This window comes from Microcaecilia unicolor, chromosome 5 (assembly GCF_901765095.1).
Source record: "Microcaecilia unicolor chromosome 5, aMicUni1.1, whole genome shotgun sequence".
Classification (NCBI taxonomy): Eukaryota; Metazoa; Chordata; class Amphibia; order Gymnophiona; family Siphonopidae; genus Microcaecilia; species Microcaecilia unicolor.
Genome location: NC_044035.1, coordinates 251,364,730 through 251,382,762, shown reverse-complemented (window position 1 = coordinate 251,382,762; position 18,033 = coordinate 251,364,730). Strand labels below are relative to the sequence as shown.

General features: G+C 46.0%; 1 protein-coding gene across 2 annotated transcripts in view; it reads left to right on the top strand.

Annotated features, from left to right (window-relative positions):
• The window catches only part of STXBP5L (syntaxin binding protein 5 like), a 663,841-nt gene that overhangs the window by 503,717 nt on the left and 142,091 nt on the right, over positions 1-18,033 (top strand). The window contains exons 18-19 of one of the 2 annotated variants that reach the window (XM_030203984.1): positions 9,341-9,492; positions 11,093-11,164. In XM_030203984.1, the coding sequence (XP_030059844.1) occupies positions 9,341-9,492; positions 11,093-11,164 (224 nt within the window). The remainder of the gene's footprint in view (positions 1-9,340; positions 9,493-11,092; positions 11,165-18,033) is intronic. The other variant, XM_030203985.1, reaches the window with a different exon arrangement.

The window sequence follows — 18,033 nt, the reverse complement described above, 5'->3', positions numbered from 1 at the left end:
AGCCTTTATTTTCTCAGCCACTTGTTATGTTATAGTACTGTCAGTCCCAGGCTCCCATGCGTGGAGGGAGCGCTGCCTCACACCCTTAAAGTAAAACTACACTAGGCAGCATTTTCTGCATTGGACTCTGTGGATCATGTCACCCACATATAAAACTAATTAGCCTTCTGTCTTTGGAGAACACTTGTTACAGATAAGCAACTTCGCTGCCTCCACTGACCCTCTCTCCATCTCTCTCTCTCTCTCTCTCTCTCTCTCTTTCAGAGAACTGGTTGCATTTACAAAAGTTGCCATTCAAGTATAAATTTGGCAGATAAATACCGTACATGTCGTCATCTAAAGACCATACAGGTCTTTATCCGCCATCATCTACTATGTTACTGTGTTACCTTTGAGCATTTTATTTTTCTATTTCCTGTAGTCCCAGTGTGTCTCTGGCTTTTCTCAGGTTTTTTCCCCTATCCTTTCAGAGTCTCCTGTCCATTTGACATTCTTCACTCTCCAAGTCTACCAGCCATCTTTCCTCTGAGTCCCTATCTGTCCTGTACATCTTCCCTCCCTAGACCCCCCCCCCCAGTGCAGCACACTACTCCCTCCCTAGCCCCCCTCGCAGTTCCAGCACACTACTCCCTCCCTAGCCCCCCTCCCAATTCCAGCACACTACTCCCTCCCTAGCCCCCCTCCCAGTTCCAGCACACTACTCCCTCCCTAGCCCCCCTCCCAGTTCCAGCACACTACTCCCTCCCTAGCCCCCCTCCCAGTTCCAGCACACTACTCCCTCCCTAGCCCCCCTCCCAGTTCCAGCACACCGCACCCTAGCCTAGCCCCCCTTCAAGTCCAGCACACCACTCCCTAGCCTATCCCCCCCTCAGGTCCAGCACACCTCCCTCTCTAGTCCCTTCCACGGTTCAGCACACTTCTCCCTCCCTAGCTCCCCCCATGACCAGCAAACCACCCTTTCCCTAAAACCCTTCCCCTGGTCCAGCACACCTCTCCTTCCCTAATTGCCCCAGATTCAGTACATCTGCCCCTCCCTAAAACCCCTTCTCCAGTCCAGCACACCTCTCCCTTCCTAAGTGCCCCCAGATCCAGTACACCTCTCCCTCCATAACTGCCCCCCATGTCCAGCACACCTCTTCCTCCCTAAACCTCACCCCCCAAAGGTTCAGCAGCAGCTCACTCTCCCTAACCCCCTCCCACCCACAGGTTCAGCACACCTCTCCCTCTCTATCCCCCCCCACACACACATACACACCAGCACACCTCTTCCCCTCTCAACCACTTCCCCCAGGTCCAGCAGTACCTCTCTCTCTGTCTCAACTCCCCTGCCCTCATGTCCAGCAGCAGCTCACCCTCTCACACCCCCTTCTCTAAGTTCAGCAGCACCTTTCCCTCTCCCCCTTCAGGTCCAGCCACACCTTTCCTTCTCGCACAAGATCTAGCAGCACCTCTTCCCCAGATCCAGCAGCACCTCTCCCTCTCAGCCCCCCCCCCCCGAACCCCAGTTCAGTAGTACCTCTCCCTCTCAGCCCCCCACTTCCACCCCGGTCCAGCAGTACCTCTCTCTTGTTGTGCCCCTCTCCACGGTCTTTCCTCTCTTGATCACTGTCGGTAGCAACAGCACAGCGATTGAAATAGGCAGCTTTGGAACCTTTGCTAGGCCATGTCTTGCCTTCTCTGATTCAGTGTCCTTGTTTTTACAGAGGCGGGACACGGCCTGGCCTAGTGAAGGCCCCAAAGCTGCCTGTTTCAGTCCCTGTGCTGCCACTACTGGCAGTGATCAAATGAGGACGGACCTGCGGGCAGGGGGACAGAAAGGGAGAGCTGCTGAACCAGGTTGAAGGGAGATGTACTGCTGGACCCGGAACAGAAAGAGGAAAGGAGGTAGACATGCACACTTGGCTCTTGGGTGTGTGCTGCTGGGTTGCCGTGTACCCCTTGCTAAAGACTCGTATACTAGGTGTTGGGAACCTCTGACTTAGTGTATCTGAATGTAACTCACATTGAGCTACTACTGAAAAAAGGTGTGGACTAAATCTAAATTATATACTAAAATATTTATACACAATTTGGTGTTTCAGAAATATACAAAAGTCATAGCAGTACCCATCCTGTTATTATTTTAGGCCATGCTTTTAAGCAGCTTCTCTACAATTGTCCTCTGGCGTTTGGAACAATTGTTTAGCAAAAATCACAAAGTAACTTGTGGTCCGCAAAAGGTGGGAAAATGTGGGATACAAATGCAATAAATAAATAAATAAAAGACATTAAACTCTGTTAAGCAGCATTAACTGTTTAACGTAGATTTAATGTGCACTGTATTGACTGCTGCATTAAATAATTAAAGTAGAAATTCCTAACAGGGAGTGTTGTATGGTGGGGGGGGGGGGGGAGGTGGACTGTACCTTGTAGCTAACTCTTAGGTCATCATTGTATTCTCCGAGGACAAGCAGGCTGCTTGTTCTCACTGATGGGTGACGTCCACGGCAGCCCCTCCAATCGGAAACTTCACTAGCAAAGGCCTTTGCTAGTCCTCGCGTGCTCATGCGCACCGCGCATGCGCGGCCGTCTTCCCGCCCGAGCCGGCTCGTGTTCGTCAGTCTTCCTTTGTCCGCGCTCGGTACGGTCGTGTTTTCGCCGTGTCGTGCCCCGCAAAGTCGACCTCGCGCGTTCTCTTCGTGTTAAAAAAAAAAAAAACATTCTGTGTGTGGAAAGGGACTCTTCGGTCTCTTTCCCCCCCGATATTTCCAGCTTTTTCGCCCCGGTAAGTTTTCTTTCGTCGTCGGGGTAGGCCGCTTTTAGGCCTCGGGTCGAAGTTTTTCTTCCCCTTGTTTTGTGGTGCCTTTTCCGCCATTTCGACTTTTGATCTCGCCGGCGTGATTTTTCCGCCCATGACATCGAAGTCTCCCAGCGGCTTCAAGAAGTGCACCCAGTGCGCCCGGGTCATCTCGCTCACTGACAGGCACGCGTCGTGTCTTCAGTGCTTGGGGGCTGGGCACCGCCCGCAGGCCTGTAGTCTGTGTTCCCTTTTGCAAAAGCGGACTCAGGTAGCGAGATTGGCCCAGTGGAACGTTTTGTTCTCGGGCTGTTCGTCGACATCGGCACCGTCCAGACCTTCATCCTAGGCCGCCAGTGCATCGAGGCATCGGCCCTCTGCATCGGCGCTGAGACATCGGACAGCTGCGTCGACGTCGGTGGTACCGGGACCTCGTCTGCTGATGTCGTCGGACGGTGGTGCTTCGTCTGGAGTGCAGGTGAGGGCTGTCCATTCCCCTGCTGGTGGCGGTGAGCCTTCGGGTGGGTCTCCCCCTACCCTGAGGGCTCCTGCGGTACAGCCCCCCCGAGACCGACCTCATTTGGCCTCGGCCCCGAGGAAGCGACGGCTGGATTCTACGTCCTCCTCGTCGGTGCCGGGAAGCTCCGGTGACATGCTTCGTTCCAAGAAGTCGAAGAAGCATCCTCATCGGTCTCCTTCCCGTGTCGGCACCGAGAGCTCTGGGTCGCCGAGGGAGTCGGCACCCAGTAGGCATCGGCACCGAGAGGACCGCTCACCCTCTGTTCAGGAGGTGTCGATGCGCTCCACTCTGGACAGCCCGGAACAGCCTCCACGCCCGGAACAGGTTCTGACGTCGACACCTGCATCGACCTCCATGCCTTTCTCTGCAGCCACTCTGAACGAGAGCCTCCGGGCCGTTCTCCCAGAGATTCTGGGTGAGCTGTTGCGCCCTACCCCTCCGGTACCGGCGGTGCTTGCGCCACTGGTACCGTCGAGCGTGGCGCCGGCTGGTCCATCGCCCGAGGTGAGGTCTCCGGCGTCGCTGCCGTGTGTGGTACCGGCTGCCGTCGCCTCCCAGGAGGGCTCCCTGACTACGTCGGCGGAGGGAGCTTTGCCGATGCGGGCGAGGGAGTCTACCTCTCGACGCCCCCATCGTGGACGTGGCTCCACAGAGTCGAGTCGGGCACGGTTGCAGACACAGGTCTGTGAACTTGTGTCTGACACCGAGGGTGAGGCCTCGTGGGAAGAGGAAGAAGACACCAGATATTTCTCTGATGAGGAGTCTGAGGGTCTTCCTTCCGATCCCACTCCCTCTCCTGAGAGACAGCTTCTCCCCCCGAGAGTCTGTCTTTCGCTTCCTTTGTCCGGGAGATGTCTACGGCCATCCCCTTCCCGGTGGTTGTGGAGGACGAGCCCAGGGCTGAAATGTTTGAGCTCCTGGACTATCCTTCTCCACCTAAGGAAGCGTCCACTGTACCCATGCACCATGTCCTAAAAAAGACATTGCTGGCGAACTGGACCAAGCCTCTAACTAATCCCCACATTCCCAAGAAGATCGAGTCCCAGTACCGGATCCATGGGGACCAGAGCTGATGCGCACACAGTTGCCTCATGACTCTGGAGTTGTGGATTTGGCCCTAAAGAAGGCTAAGAGTTCTAGGGAGCATGCTTCGGCGCCCCCGGGCAAGGACTCTAGAACCTTAGACTCCTTTGGGAGGAAGGCCTACCATTCTTCTATGCTCGTGGCCAAAATTCAGTCCTACCAGCTCTACACGAGCATACACATGCGGAACAATGTGCGGCAGTTGGCGGGCTTGGTGGATGCGCTCCCCCCTGAGCAAGCCAAGCCTTTTCAGGAGGTGGTCAGGCAGCTGAAGGCATGCAGAAAATTCCTGGCCAGAGGGGTGTATGACACCTTTGATGTTGCGTCCAGGGCCGCTGCTCAAGGTGTGGTGATGCGCAGACTCTCATGGCTGCGTGCCTCCGACCTGGAGAATAGAATCCAGCAGCGGATTGCGGACTCGCCTTGCCGTGCGGATAATATTTTTGGAGAGAAAGTCGAACAGGTGGTAGAGCAGCTCCACCAGCGGGACACCGCATTCGACAAGTTCTCCCACCGGCAGCCTTCAGCATCTACCTCTACAGGTAGGTACAATCCTCCTTCTCGACAGCCTGCGGCCCAGGCTAAGCCCCAGCGCGCTCGCTCTTGTCAGCAGCGTGCGCCTCAGCAAGGCCCATCGGCTCCCCAGCAAAAGCAAGGGACGAGCTTTTGACTGGCTCCAGCAGAGCATAGCCGACATCCAAGTATCAGTGCCGGGCGACCTACCAGTCGGGGGGAGGTTAAAAGCTTTTCACCAAAGGTGGCCTCTCATAACCTCCGATCAGTGGGTTCTTCAAATAGTCCGGCACGGGTACACCCTCAATTTGGCTTCTAAACCTCCAAATTGTCCACCGGGAGCTCAATCCTACAGCTTCCAGCACAAGCAGGTACTTGCAGAGGAACTCTCCGCCCTTCTCAGCGCCAATGCGGTCGAGCCCGTGCCATCCGGGCAAGAAGGGCTGGGATTCTATTCCAGGTACTTCCTTGTGGAAAAGAAAACAGGGGGGATGCGTCCCATCCTAGACCTAAGGGCCCTGAACAAATATCTGGTCAAAGAAAAGTTCAGGATGCTTTCCCTGGGCACCCTTCTACCCATGATTCAGCAAAACGATTGGCTATGCTCTCTGGACTTGAAGGACGCCTATACGCACATCCCGATACTGCCAGCTCACAGACAGTATCTGCGATTTCAGCTGGGCACACGTCACTTCCAGTACTGTGTGCTACCCTTTGGGCTCACCTCTGCGCCCAGAGTGTTCACGAAGTGCTTGGCTGTAGTAGCAGCGGCACTTCGCAGACTGGGGGTACACGTGTTCCCATATCTTGACGATTGGCTGGTGAAGAACACATCCGAGGCAGGAGCCCTGCAGTCCATGCAGATGACTATTCGCCTCCTGGAGCTACTGGGGTTTGTGATAAATTATCCAAAGTCCCATCTTCTCCCAGTGCAGAGACTCGAATTCATAGGAGCTCTGCTGGATTCTCGGACGGCTCGCGCCTATCTCCCAGAGACGAGAGCCAACAACTTGTTGTCCCTCGTCTCGCGGGTGCGAGCGTCCCAGCAGATCACAGCTCGGCAGATGTTGAGATTGCTAGGCCACATGGCCTCCACAGTTCATGTGACTCCCATGGCCCACCTTCAAATGCGATCTGCTCAATGGATCCTAGCTTCCCAGTGGTTTCAGGCTGCTGGGGATCTAGAAGACATGATCCACCTGTCCACGAGTTTTCTCGAATCCCTGTATTGGTGGACGATTTGGTCCAATCTGACTCTGGGACGTCCCTTCCAAATTCCTCAGCCACAAAAAGTGCTGACCACGGATGCGTTTCTCCTGGGGTGGGGAGCTCATGTCGAGGGGCTTCACACCCAAGGAAGCTGGTCCCTCCAGGAACGCGATCTGCAGATCAATCTTCTGGAGTTACGAGCGATCTGGAACGCTCTGAAGGCTTTCAGAGATCGGCTGTCCCACCAAATTATCCAAATTCAGACGGACAATCAGGTTGCCATGTATTACGTCAACAAGCAGGGGGGCACCGGATCTCGCCCCCTGTGTCAGGAAGCCGTCAGCATGTGGCTCTGGGCTCGCCGTCACGGCATGGTGCTCCAAGCCACATATCTGGCAGGCGTAAACAACAGTCTGGCCGACAGGTTGAGCAGGATTATGCAACCTCACGAATGGTCACTCAATTCCCGAGTGGTGCGCCAGATCTTCCAAGCGTGGGGCACCCCCTTGGTAGATCTCTTCGCATCTCGAGCCAACCACAAAGTCCCTCAGTTCTGTTCCAGGCTTCAGGCCCACGACAGACTGGCATCGGATGCCTTCCTCCTGGACTGGGGGGAGGGTCTGCTTTATGCTTATCCTCCCATACCTCTGGTGGGGAAGACTTTGTTGAAACTCAAGCAAGACCGAGGCACCATGATTCTGATTGCTCCTTTTTGGCCGCGTCAGATCTGGTTTCCTCTTCTTCTGGAGTTGTCCTCCGAAGAACCGTGGAGATTGGAGTGTTTTCCGACCCTCATCACCCAGGACGAAGGGGCGCTTCTGCATCCCAACCTCCGGTCCCTGGCTCTCACGGCCTGGATGTTGAGAGCGTAGACTTTGCCTCTTTGGGTCTGTCAGAGGGTGTCTCCCGTATCTTGCTTGCTTCCAGGAAAGATTCCACTAAGAGGAGTTACTTCTTTCTGTGGAGGAGGTTTGCCGTCTGGTGTGACAGCAAGGCCCTAGATCCTCGCTCTTGTCCTACACAGACCCTGCTTGAATACCTTCTGCACTTGTCTGAGTCTGGTCTCAAGACCAACTCTGTAAGGGTTCACCTTAGTGCAATCAGTGCATACCATTACCGTGTGGAAGGTAAGGCGATCTCAGGACAGCCTTTAGTTGTTCGCTTCATGAGAGGTTTGCTTTTGTCAAAGCCCCCTGTCAAGCCTCCTACAGTGTCATGGGATCTCAATGTCGTTCTCACCCAGCTGATGAAACCTCCTTTTGAGCCACTGAATTCCTGCCATCTGAAGTACTTGACCTGGAAGGTCATTTTCTTGGTGGCAGTTTCTTCAGCTCGTAGAGTCAGTGAGCTTCAGGCCCTGGTAGCCCAGGCCCCTTACACCAAATTTCATCATAACAGAGTAGTCCTCCGCACTCACCCTAAGTTCCTGCCAAAGGTTGTGTCGGAGTTCCATCTGAACCAGTCAATTGTCTTGCCAACATTCTTTCCCCGTCCTCATTCCTGCCCTGCTGAACGTCAGCTGCACACATTGGACTGCAAGAGAGCATTGGCCTTCTACCTGGAGCGGACACAGCCCAACAGACAGTCCGCCCAATTGTTTGTTTCTTTTGATCCCAACAGGAGGGGAGTAGCTGTGGGGAAACGCACCATATCCAATTGGCTAGCAGATTGCATTTCCTTCACTTACGCCCAGGCTGGGCTGGCTCTTGAGGGTCATGTCACGGCTCATAATGTTAGAGCCATGGCAGCGTCGGTAGCCCACTTGAAGTCAGCCACTATTGAAGAAATTTGCAAAGCTGCGACATGGTCATCTGTCCACACATTCACATCTCATTACTGCCTGCAACAGGATACCCGACGCGACAGTCGGTTCGGGCAGTCAGTTCTTCAGAACCTGTTCGGGCTTTAGGATCCAACTCCACCCCCCGAGGGCCCTGTTTGTTCTGTTCCAGGCTGCACTCTCAGTTAGTTGGTAAATTTTTTAGGTCAATCTCAGTTATGTCCTCGCCGTTGCGAGGCCCAATTGACCATGGTTGTTGTTTTGAGTGAGCCTGGGGGCTAGGGATACCCCATCAGTGAGAACAAGCAGCCTGCTTGTCCTCGGAGAAAGCGAATGCTACATACCTGTAGAAGGTATTCTCCGAGGACAGCAGGCTGATTGTTCTCACAAACCCGCCCGCCTCCCCTTTGGAGTTGTGTCTTCCCTTGCTTTGTTTGCTACTTATGGGACTGACGAACACGAGCCGGTTCGGGTGGGAAGACGGCCGCGCATGCGCGGTGCGCATGAGCGCGCGAGGACTAGCAAAGGCCTTTGCTAGTGAAGTTTCCGATTGGAGGGGCTGCCGTGGACGTCACCCCATCAGTGAGAACAATCAGCCTGCTGTCCTCGGAGAATACCTTCTACAGGTATGTAGCATTCGCTTTTACTGCTAGCATGATGTGCAGTTAACTACACCTTCAAAGGTATAGCTGACTGCATTATATATTACTGACCATGCCATTAATGTACAGTATTGATCATTGCTCTGAGTTAACTGCAAGGTTGCCTTCCACAAAATGCTCTGAATGGCCCCAACAGTTAACACAGAGATTTCATACTTAATGCACCTTAACTTTGGCTGTTAATGTGGAGTAAGTGCAAAACCTTTGCATAGTTTTATGGGCTGTACTGTGTGATCAATCAAATCGGTTTCCTTTCCAAGTAGTTAATTTATCACATAGTTTGAAAACATAGCTATTCCTGTGTTTATCAGAATTAACTGGGAACAACTGAAATACTTTCAAAAATAGTGAATATAGCTTATATATACTTTTGAAATGTTGCAAGAAGGATACAGCTTAATACAGCTGCTTTTTTGTTTTCGGACATCAAATAATATGATATCTTATATTAATGTTTAAGTTTGTGCTATTCAATTGGTTCAGTATGACAATTTTTCATTCTAATGATAACAAGGAAGGGTAAATGCAGCATTGATGCACAGATAATTCAGCTTTTAGAAGTGATACAGTCAGGTGTGTCTGGCATTAAGAAAGAGCTGAAGAATTCCACTTTGTGGGTGGAATCTTCCAGAGGGCCCTGGAAATCTAGAATGGTGGTTATCCTGGGAATTCTAAAAAGAAAAAATTGAAGTATAAATGCAAAAGATAAAAAAGATAAGAGAATTACTTTAGTTTACAACAGCAACTCATTTATGGATTACATACATAGTCTAATGTCAGGATTTTCTTTTTCTCAGAGTTGCCTTTGGCAACTGTAATGGATTGGCAGTTGTGGATTTTATGCAGAAAACAGTATTGCTGAGCATGGGAATGACTGATCTGTATGGTTCAAGTGACCCTTACCAGCGTCAGCCCCGTTCTCCACGCAAGAGCAAACAGTTTACAGCAGGTAAAATATACCACAATGACTTCATTTTAATTTTGTTTCCCCTTTCCTTTCCTGCTTGCAGCTTTTTACAGTGCTTTTATATTGCATGATAACTTGCCAGGTCCACCTAACAAATTTTGTGTAGCTACATGGGATGAAAGCTAACAAAATCAAGCTTCAGTTGAATCTCACAAAAAAATATTTACAAATATAATACAAACTGACAACCTAATGCTATCCATTAGAATATTCTTCCCTCAGATTGTTGTTGTATAAAACCGCTATGTGACTTGTCTTTTGGTTACAGAATTCTTCAGGCAATAAAGTAGGATGTAAGTTCATTATTGTAAGTAATAACTGTGACATCTGTCAAGTTTCATTCTGTCAAGAATAGTACAGAATTATATTGAGCAGTTAAGAGGTAGAATGCTTCCGAATCATCTTTATGAAATAGCAAGTGCTAGTTAAAGTTAACCTTCTAAAAATGCTTCTAGTAACTCTGGCTCCAATTCAAAAACAAAGCACTGGTTGATAACCTACGGCTACCTTCAGCATTATTAATCTATTCTTACAAATGTGTTTTTAATTTAACATTAAACTCTATCTACAGTATATTATACAAACATCAAAGTGCATTCTAGGATAGAATTAAGTCTGATTTATCAGAATGTTCTCTTTTTGGAGGAGTAGCCTAGTGGTTAGTGCAGTGGACTTTGATCCTGGGGAACTGAGTTCGATTCCCACTGCAGCTCCTTGTGACTCTGGGCAAGTCACTTAATCCTCCATTGCCCCTGGTACAAAATAAGTACCTGAATATATGTAAACCACTTTGAATGTAGTTGCAAAAACCTCAGAAAGGCGGTATATCAAGTTCCCTTTCCCTTCCCTTTTTACTCTGTGCCTATAGGAAAAACAAATCAGCATTTCCAACAATACATTTTAAATTATAATATCTAATCCTTTTGGTCAGAGTACAATACAAGGTACATTTTTGGAAAATCATAAATTAATTCTTTACATTTTACTCTCATGTTAACCGGATGATTTCATATTTAGACTTTACAAAGTAAAATTGTTGTATTTTAGTTGGAATCCTAATAGAAAATGCTTAATACAGGAACAAAGTGGCAGCAACATTTTTTAAGATTTAAATTTAGTATTTCATATACAGAGAAAGACTGATGTTAGATCAGGACTTTTACCTCATTCACACTATTCCTTCAAATTCATCTTCATACCAACTCATTCTAAACCCAGATTAAATAAATTAACTGTATATAGAGCTAAAATATGAAATTAATGATGGCTATATCCCTTCATCATGTTGCTAAATTTTGATGACTTTAATGTTACAGAATAATATTTTAAAGATACTATTTATGCATCAACTGCTTTCTCATCATTCACACATCAGTTCTTTAATTTTGTAAGATTATTTTTTCTTTTGACATAATCTATCTTCTGACCCGAGGAGAAGCATCTGCAGAAATATCTTCGCCTCTGGCTGTTTTAAATGCTGGTTATAAATATCACATCCTTTCACTTTAGACTGTTTTTCTTTCTTCCCTCTGCCTGCTGCTGCTGCTGCTGCTGATGCTGGTGTACTGGCATGTTCCAAAAGACAACTTTTGCATGCGTGGCCTGTCTAACTTTTACCCAGATTTAACGAAACGGATCCGTACTTCTTATCAGAGTAAGTTTTCATAAAGGTTAGACACAAGCTTCCATGACAGTCATGATAAGCCTGCATTTGATCCACAAATCTGCATAGAAATGTGTTTCTATGAACACATTTAACATGCCTGCATTTATTTTTGTTTAATTTTGAAAAGAACTGCATTTCATCTGTGTCCCCTTAGGAAATATTTGTTGCACAAACATTGCAAGAAATATTTAATAATGAAGAGCATGCCTGATCTATAGCATCCATTGTGTTCTGCATTCTTTTCAATTTATTTGTAATATGCTGATGTCAACATCCCTTTGTTTTGAAAGGGAGGAATCTTGATGAATTAAAAATACAAATAATTTGTAATGGTAACAAAGGATGTCTTTTTTGCTTTATTTGTTCTGAATAATATGCAACCAAAATCCAATTACATGTAAACACATTGAAGTAGATATTTTGGATTTAGTTCATACCCTTAAAGTGATAGCTGAAAGTGACTTAGGTTAAGGTACAATGAATATTTCCCTGTTCTTGGAGGGCTTACATCTGTGGAAATGGAAGGTTAAGTGACTTGCCTTAGCATCTGTGGGAGAAGCAGAGTTTCCTGTTTTAAACATTAGGCTACTCCTTGACTCATACATTCAGAAGCACTTATGTGGTCAGCATCGGGTATTGGACACATAAGCACATTTGTTTTGAAAATTGCCCACTTTGAGCAGAAGTTCTGGCCGTACTTGTCAATATACAGCCAAAATTTATCCGTATAAGTAGAAGATGGAATGTGGCATTTTGGGGGAATAGGCCAAAAGTTATGTGGATAATGGCAGTATACAGTAGCCCCTATCTAGATAACTTTATCTGTATAAGGAGACCACACAACAGCAGTCATATATATATTTTTTAAGTTCTGATTTTAAATAGATAATTTGCCGTATTTAACAGTCCAACTTAATGGATAGGCACGCTGAAAATCTGTTCATAGTCAACTAGTGACTACCCTCCTGAATGTTGACCTTACTGTGACACCAGTATAAAATTTGCTATATTAAAAATTTCATATTTGAGACCCATTGCTTGTTAAACAAATATTACAGCATAATAATTAATAAGGTAGTCAACTGCAAGTTAGTGATTTGATGAAAGGTAAGTAAATCAATCTAATTCTAAATAAATTAACTCATTATAGTTAAACCATATAGGCAGCCTAAAACTTGCCATCTGTGAATTTTATCACTGTTAATGTATATTTCCAGATTATGCTCTTTTCAGCAGACTGTTTGTTATAAATGTTTCTCTGTTTGTCATCATCAAAACTAAAGATACACCTCCATTTCGTTGGTAGAAACTCAGAATTGAATCCGTACTGACACATGCATAAATTAAGAATGAAAACCCATATTCATTACCTGCTCAATTAACAGAGTTAATATTTGATATTAAAGATGCAAAATTGTTAGAATGCCTTAGAACATTTAAAGTGCAATTCTATAGCTTGGTGCCTAATGTTAGGGGCCAAGTGTGTGTGTATTAGTTTGGCTGTAAGTAAATTTACTTCCAGGTAAGTTATTTTGAACTTTTATATATTTGATGTTAGCATAGTATGCAAAGATTAAGAAAAATATTGAATTGAGTTGGAAAATTAATTTTATAATAAACAGAAAACTGAATTTAGATCAATGTAGAATGGGGCAATTAGTAGACTAAAATTTGGTCTTGTCTGCCATCTGAGGATGCATTGGGGTTGAAAACTGTAGTCGATAGGGCTATGTTTCTGTGTTTGGATTTTGGCCCCTTGGCTTTGGTTTGAAAACCAGTGAGTGTTACCAAGGGATTATGGTGTTAGTCTAACAGCTCTTATATACATTGACGGCACCAATAATTGGCAGTTACATATATAAGTGCTAGGTGCTATTCTGTAGTGTATGTGCTAAAGTCATGTAGCTCATAACTGAGGGAGCATATAGGTAGGTGGAGTATGGACTGGCCATGAGCATGTCAGCAAATGATGCACACCATTTATATAATACTGTTAGTTACACAACTTGCATAGTGCACTTAGGCACACCAACTTAACTAGCTATCTATGCCTGTTGTATTTAGGTGTGCCTGTATTTTGGCCCGCCAGTGTGACTTTATGCTAGTATTCTATAATAGCTTAGGTGCACCCTGAAACCATTATAGAATTGGCATTAAGCACGCCCCATTGTGTCATTTTTATCCTTGCGCTGTTATAGAATTTTCCTGATATTACTTGGAAAATCGATCTAATGCATGTTTTTTTAATATAATCTCTTTATTAATAACGTACAAAATACGTCATCCAAGCATCACAATTTACATAATCATTACCTACCAAACAGCATACATAACTTATTCATGATAACTAATGCAACCCACCTCACCCACCCTCCCCCAAAAAAGGGTAAAATCTTAATCACTCACCACCCCCAGAAAAAGAACACTAAGTGTAATCTGGGAAATTAAATGTTAAGAATTCTACTGTGCTCCATTAGAGTTAATGAAGTCCCAAAGGATGCAAAAATGCTTCCCAGAAACAGAGTCCAACTCAGACACTTCATATCTCTCCATAGAAACTTGCGTGATCATTAAGGATCTCCACTAAGAGAGCGATGGAGGCTCAAGGTGCAGCCAACACTAAAGGATGCATTTAATCCCCATAAATACTGCGTGTTTCACAAAGCCTACTTATCCCTTTGATAGGGGGCGAGCAATATCAAACACTGCAAACAAGGACAAAGGCCGATTCATCCAGTGGGTTTTCCAAAGTGTAGATACATGGGCTTCCAGCAGCTTCCAAAAGTTTTGAATCAAGGAGCAAGTCCAAAACAGGTGTCCAAGAGTTGCTGCTGGACAAGGACATTTAAGGCAAGTTTTTGAAGCACCAATTTTGCCCTATAAGCTCCATGGGGTGAGATATATAAATGCATGACCAACTTGTATTGCTGTTTCCAGTGAAGGATATTTTTTGTCAAGGATCAGTAAAAGTGTGAAGTCTTTTAAGAAGATGATTTGCTGTGACTGATATGGCTAAGTCTGCTGTCCAATGCTGTGCCAAAGAGGACAAATCATAAGATGGCAAAATATCCAATAAATATGTGTGATAGCAACTCAGAGGTACTTGCAACTGAGCCTCCAGACTGTAAGCGTCTGCAAAACGTTCATGTGTGTCTGCCATTAAGGCTGTTGTTGGCAACGAACATATATAGTGTTTCAACTGTAAAAAAATATGTAAAAGATTGTAATTGGACAGACAAAAAAAGCAACACTGGGCCTTCAAGACTGGGACAAAGAAGTTCTTTATTGATGACCCGACACGGGCCGTGTTTCGGCGCTAAACAACGCCTGCTTCAGGGGTCTAATTTTTCAATTTCTCCCCCAAGGCTGGAAGTGCTACAGGCTTTCCTGCCCGATCCCTGGATGGAGAGGCTGACCTGCTCTGGCTCAGAGACACACTCCCGCTGCTGCTGCTGCTGCGCTGATGTCCAGTCGTTCTCCCACTGTGGCGATAACGATCCCCAGAGTGACTTCTTCAGGTGCTGTGCTCCTCAGGGCTCTCACGCTCCCATTCCATTCACTGTAAACAGCATGTTAAATGTTCTACAAACCCATTTCCAGGTGACACTTAAAGACGGAAAAATAGGATAAGTATGCCAAAAGGGACTCACTGGTTGGCTTGGGCATGCAACACAAAGTGAAAGGATGTGTTAAAGAAGTCTCATGTGTATAGGAGTAATGAGGCACCGCACAATACCAGTCGTTTGTGTCACATGCCACATTCCAGAGAAAACAAATGTATCGACAACAGTCCCAACCCCCTATGGTCTGTGGGCAAATAAGCCCAGGTGATAGTCATTCTGGCATATTTCCCAGTCCATAAATAGTAATTAAGAAACTTGGGAAGTAATTTATTCTGATCTTAGTTGGATCATTTGACATACATATAACCAGTGAGGCAACAAAATCATATTATATAGTGCTGCTTTCCCCAGCAAGGAAGTGGATAGGATTGCCAAGCATGCAATTTGCGCTTGGTGTCCTTAAACAGGCTTCAAATTCACCTCACTCAATATAGTAAGATCTCTATGAAGAAAGACGCCTAATATTTGATGGACTTGTCTGCCAAAATTAAAGGAATCTCCCCCTCCCACATGGTGCGCATGGAGTCTTGCAAGGGCAAAGCTGTGGATTTATGCAAATTGAGCTTGAAGCCTGAATAATAGGAAAACTCATCCAGCTTTGCAAGGAATCCTGGGGCTGAGATAATATAAGTAGTAGATCATCAGCAAAAGCTAACACACATATTTCATGAATACCTACTGGTATACCATGAATATCCCTTTCTTTAAGACGCATCCAACGGAAGGGCTCCAGATACAGTTAAAAAAAAAATGTTTAAAAAAGAAAGAGAGAGAAGGGAAAGGGTGCAACCCTGCCGAGTGCCCTGCAAAATAGGAAAGGACTCCATTTACCAATAATAGTGACATAGGGGACCTATAGAGTATAAGAATGGCCTAAACATACCAGCCTTCTATGCCCACATAGATCAAAGTATGGAACAAATAGGCCCAATCCATCTGATCAAATGCTTTTTCAGCATCCAGACTAATGAGCATACTAGGGGTCTGGGTGAATTTTACATGTTCCATTGCTAGCAACACCTTTCTATCATTAAGTACAGATTGACAGCCCTTTACAAACCCTGTCTGTACATCACAAATCAAATTTGGCAAAAAAAAAAAAAAAGTGTCTGTGTGCCGGTACATGAGCAAACATTTTAAAGTCTTCATTTAGCAAGGAAATGGGTCTAAGAGTTTGAGTGATCCCCAGGTTTTCCAGGTTTAGGAATTAATGTTATCAAGGCCTCATTTGCCCTAAGAGGAAGGGCACCAGTGTCCACTACCTCTGTATAATATACCAAAAGAGGGCCACACAACTCACTTAGCGGGATTTTAAAATACTCTGGAGTATAGCTATCAGGGCCTGGAGCCGTGCAATTTTTGGTGGCTCAAATCACCTGAAGTTCTTTAGCCGTAAGAGGAGCGTTTAAATAAGCATGGGCATCTGATGATAACTGGGATTACCTGAATTTATGGTCCAGTACAACTGGACCTTCACTATGGCAGATGGGTCGTGATGAAGTTGGCTCTGAGCATCCCTTAGGCCTGTAATATATCTGGAGCCCATCCAGCATTTTATGAGGTGGGCCAAGAGTTTGCCTGATCGATTCCCACATTTCTATAGAAAAACATTTTTTTGTGCATCATGAATAAGGGCATCGAGGACCACTTGTTTAGCCATGAGGACTTCACTTGCAGAGGAGGTAGGATCCCTTGCATAGGCCCACTTTACTGAAGCATATTTCTGTTCTAAGTGTATAACCCTGGACCACTCTCTAGTTATGTGCCACCATGTATGCAGTTATGTCCCCCCGGAGTACCGCCTTGTCAGTCTCCCAGAAAAGACCTGGAGTATCTACATGTTGCACATTAAATCCCACAAAGTTGTCCCACTTTTATTGTAAATATTGTTGAAAATGCACATCTGCATGCAGATAAGCAGGGAAACGCCAAGATATGCCTCCCCCCTACACACCATGATCCCACTTCTGTATCAACCCATATCATGGCATGATCTGTTAGTACAGTGGGTCCAATCTCGGCACTGTGTATTGAGGAAAAAGTAGGGGGAGTGAGCAGAATATAATCAATATATAATAACTTGCAATGGGCTTTAGACACGTGTGTAATCTCGCTCTGTGGGATGTAGAAGCCACCAAGCATCCACCAAACCTAGTGCATTACCTAAATAGGGCATACTGTGCTCTGTGCATACTGTCATGTTGCTAGATCCCACAGAGTGATCCACAGAAGGGTCCATCACTTGATTGAAATCCCCCACCAAGAGCAAGGGCATCGACATGTCACAAACACCCAGTTGGACTAATCGCATAGACCACCAATAGGTAGAATGTAAAACTGGGCAATAATTTTTAACAGAAGATAGCAGCCAATACTCATCCTTTATAATCAGTTCTACCATACACATCGAAGATCTTCTAATAAGGACAGCCACTCCTGCCTTCTTACAGGGAGATGAGGAGTAATATACCCCCTCCCAACCATCCAGTTTCTTATGTTCTGAATCAGTCAACTTAGTCTACTTTAAACATACAATATTGGCATGGTGGTGATTTAATTGGGCAAGTATTTTACTGCATTTAACTGGGGATGTGGTACCTGAAACATTCTAGGTAATCAACAAGCACAGCTGCCTTAAATCCCCCATCCAATAGTCAAAAAAAGACCTAAATAAAGTATCACACCTGCAACATCATAGAACTCCCAGGGTGCCCAGCCCTCACTCCAGGAGCGCACAGTAAAATGGTACATAAGCAAACAGTCTCTGGAGGCAATGAGTGACCAGAAAAGAGGAAAGAAACCATAAAGAAACATAAAAGGAAAAATCCATAAAAGTCCCTCTGCATCAACCAAAAATATCAGCTTGATATTGAGACATATAGCCCCCCTGCTGATCTCGCTCTCCCTCCTCACCCCAATCTTCAAACCCTACCCATATAACAAGAAAACCCATACCAACATCCCTCCGCTGTCAGGATGAGATGTAGCCGATCACGTCACAGATGCTAACCCTAAACTTGCCAGCTAGCCAAAGAATAAACCAAAGTCCAAAACTCAACCTGGTGAACAGAGCACTCCAATAATACGTATGGCCATGCACATTAGATTTCTGAAAGAGAAGTTATACAGAAATGTGTATCATATCAGTAGAGAAAAGGAAAATGCATAATTCTAGCACTGCCATCATAAGAATAAAATATATATAGTATAGTCTTCTGTCTCACATAACAAATC